This window comes from Cyprinodon variegatus, unplaced genomic scaffold (assembly GCF_000732505.1).
Source record: "Cyprinodon variegatus isolate N-32 unplaced genomic scaffold, C_variegatus-1.0 Scaffold364, whole genome shotgun sequence".
NCBI classification, from domain to species: Eukaryota; Metazoa; Chordata; class Actinopteri; order Cyprinodontiformes; family Cyprinodontidae; genus Cyprinodon; species Cyprinodon variegatus.
Genome location: NW_015150817.1, coordinates 176,933 through 180,188, shown reverse-complemented (window position 1 = coordinate 180,188; position 3,256 = coordinate 176,933). Strand labels below are relative to the sequence as shown.

The 3,256-nt window shown below is 36.8% G+C and overlaps 1 protein-coding gene across 1 annotated transcript in view; it reads left to right on the top strand.

The window, feature by feature from the left end:
• LOC107092056 (sterile alpha motif domain-containing protein 9-like) overlaps positions 1 to 1,159 on the top strand; it is a 20,526-nt gene extending 19,367 nt beyond the window's left edge. Inside the window, exons 3-4 of the mRNA XM_015386334.1 lie at positions 536 to 571; positions 683 to 1,159. Coding sequence (XP_015241820.1) covers positions 536 to 571; positions 683 to 735 — 89 coding nt within the window. The 3' untranslated portion in view covers positions 736 to 1,159. The remainder of the gene's footprint in view (positions 1 to 535; positions 572 to 682) is intronic.
• Positions 1,160 to 3,256: the final 2,097 nt, after the last annotated feature.

Here is a 3,256-nt window from a genome sequence, read left to right as displayed (position 1 = left end):
TGGGGGGGAGATGTTCATGTTGCTGCGGTCTGCAGTCTGGACGTTAGATGTCGCTGAAAATTACACACTGTAGCTTTAAATCCCTTCGTAAATAAGGTTTAATTTGTTGAATGTTGACCTCATTGTAGCACAAATCTCTTTCTAGAGGGATATATTAAAATAGCAAAAACCTAGCATTAGATTTATAAATCCAAAGAAAGAAAATATAATACTGGATTTTTTATCAGTCCATAATAACATAATAATTACATAATATTAAATTTTTACATAAAAGTTTTGAAAAGAGAAAGACATACACCGAAAAGGATATTTTTATGCAATTTTACCTTGAAATTGAACAATAATATAATAATTTGGTTTTAATAGTAGCAGAAATAAATTTAATCATAAAAGAACATACATAGGTTATGTGATAGCATATATGATGTGAAAGAAGATACCTTGATAGCTATACAAATGTTGTTAATAAAATTTTTTCTTCTTTGATATAATGTTACCATCGATGTGGTAAACTTTTTTTTGTCTTTCATTTTAGGGGATCTCAAAATCAAAACTCCTGACAACATACATGGTAAGACAAATTGTCTCTAACGACAATGCACCCAAATCACAGCTTTTTCAGTTGCACTGCTCTTTGTAGCACTGACAACTCTTTGTTTATATTGATTTATGATTGCAACAGACAGCAGCAGAATCACTGAAACAGGACTGAATCTAGGCACAGATATGGCCTAGTCAAAGCCCAGAAATGAACCTGACACCAGTGCTGTGGGGAGAACGTATATATTCTGGGGATGAACAGATGTTGGAAAGAAGATGAGCCTCATTTATGCACTACTATAGATGACTCTGTGATACTGTCTTTATATGTTTTTTTAGGTTTTTACACACTGTTCTTTACAATGCAAGTGTAAGACTGGGTTTTATGACTGGAAATACACACACATATATATATATATAGCAACAAGAAACAAGTGGTACATTTCATCACAAGTATTAACTGCTCGCACTTGCTTTGTTGAGCTGTGTCTTTTTTATTCTTCTTTATCAATTAAAAGTGCAAGACAGCTGTAATGTTTAGAGGGTCCCCATGAACGCTTACTGTATTCTTTTTCACTTACTCAGCTTTAAGCTACGTACATTAATCTCATAAAACTTGTTTGGGTGTTTCAATTCGTATTGAGACTTACTGTAAAACCATTAATTTTAACCAATATTCTAAAATCAGCTATTTTCATTATTTCAAAAAGATTACATTTCCTTTAAAAGAAGGCAAATTCGTACTTGTAATTTAAAAGATGCACAAAAGAGACAAATTTGTTTGACATTCAGCTTACTGAAACTTTTCCATTTTCTCATGCAAAGTGAGGGACTTAAATCACATGTCTAATGTATACTTTAGTATGTAACAGACTAAAATAATAAAAGTGTGATAAAGAACCAATCTTGTTTGTCTTTTCAACTTTTTGGTCTCTAAGTTGGCTTCTAACAGTAATTGTTGGGTTCTTTCCAGATGCTGAGACAGTAGATATTCCCTTGCATCTCCATCTCTGAGCCAGTGTGCCATACAGTATATCAAGTGTGCATGGGTGGATCACGTACAGAGTTGGTTTGTTTATTGTGGCGATTGGGCGACCTACTGCCAAAGAGAGAAGGAGATAGTAAGGAATTAAAAAAAACGATAAACCAATCAATCCACGTTTAATGTTACATTGAGTATGTTGCCTCCTATGTCCAGCCTCATTTTGGGCGATTTCAACATGGCTGAATATCGCCCTGATCTCTCTCATAGACGTTCAATTCAATTCAGTTTATTTATATAGCGCCAATTTACAACACATGTCATCTCGAGGCACTTTACAGTTCACCAGATCATACAGTCAAATTTATTCAAAATGTTTTTTATCTAAGGAAAACCGGTTGATTGCATCGATTCATTGACTCGGATGCAATCCTTCACACTAAGCAGGCTTGTAGAGACAGTGGAGAGGAAAACTCCCTTTTAACAGGAAGAAACCTCCAGCAGAACCAGGCTCAGTGTGGGCGGCCATCTGCCGAGGCTGACTTGGGTTCAAGGAGACAGAGGCAGAGATACAAAAAGCAGCTTTAAAAGGCGGCCCCGTCCAGGAAACACATAGCCAGGCAGACCAGCTCTTAGCCAACTCCCATGTCAGAGGATGAGGAGAGCACACCCAGCCAGTCACAGTCAGAGAAACAGGACAAACATCTATAACCAAGGGTGTTGATGGCAGCAGCACAGCTGATATTTCTCTCCAGGGTGGTGTCACAGCCAAACAGGAACAGAAGAGGCGAAGCTACTATAAGAAAAGACAGAGAGAGCGTAACGTTAGAGATTGAACTAACATCTGTTAGTTCAATCTCTAACGTTACTGCAGAGTGGAAGAATAGAGATAGAGTGAAGCAAAATGATGAAACAGGGGACCTGTTAGACCTCCAGAAGTCTAAGCCTATAGCAGCATAACTACAGAGATAGCTCAGGATAACATTTGCCACTCTAACTATAAGCTTTATCTAAAAGGAAAGTTTTAAGCCTACTCTTAAAAGTAGACAGGGTGTCTGCCTCACGAACTAAAACTGGTGGTTGGCTCCACAGGAGAGGAGCCTGATAACTAAAAGGTCTGCCTCCCATTCTATTTTTAGAAATTCTAGGAACCACTAGTAAACCTTCAGATTGAGGTCAGTGAAGTGAAGTGCTCTGTTAGGAACAGAAGGCACAATTATATATCTGATATAAGAATGACTTGACAGTTTAAGGCTTTATATGTAAGAGGGAGGATTTTAAATTATGTACTTTATTAAACAGGAAGCCAATGAAGAGAAGCCAGGATAGGAGAGATATGATCTCTCTTTTAAATTTTCATTAGAACTCTGGCTGCAGCATTTTAGATCAGCTGACGGCTTTTAACTAAAGTTTGTTGACTTCCTGCTGGTAAAGAATTACAATAGTCCAGTCTTGAAGTAACAAATGCATGGCCTAGTTTCTCAGCATCACCCCTGGACAGGAGATTTCTAATTTTTGCAATATTAAGCAGATGAAAGAAGGAAATTATAGAAACCTCTTTGATATGGGATTTAAACGACAGTTCCTGATCAAAAACAACACCAAGATGTTTTACTTTATTATCTGAAATCAGTTTAATCCCATCCAAATAAAGTGACTGGCTAATCATCTTCCTTTTTAAAGACTCTGGTCCAAATACTATAACTTCTGTTTTGTCTGCACTCAGAAGCAGAA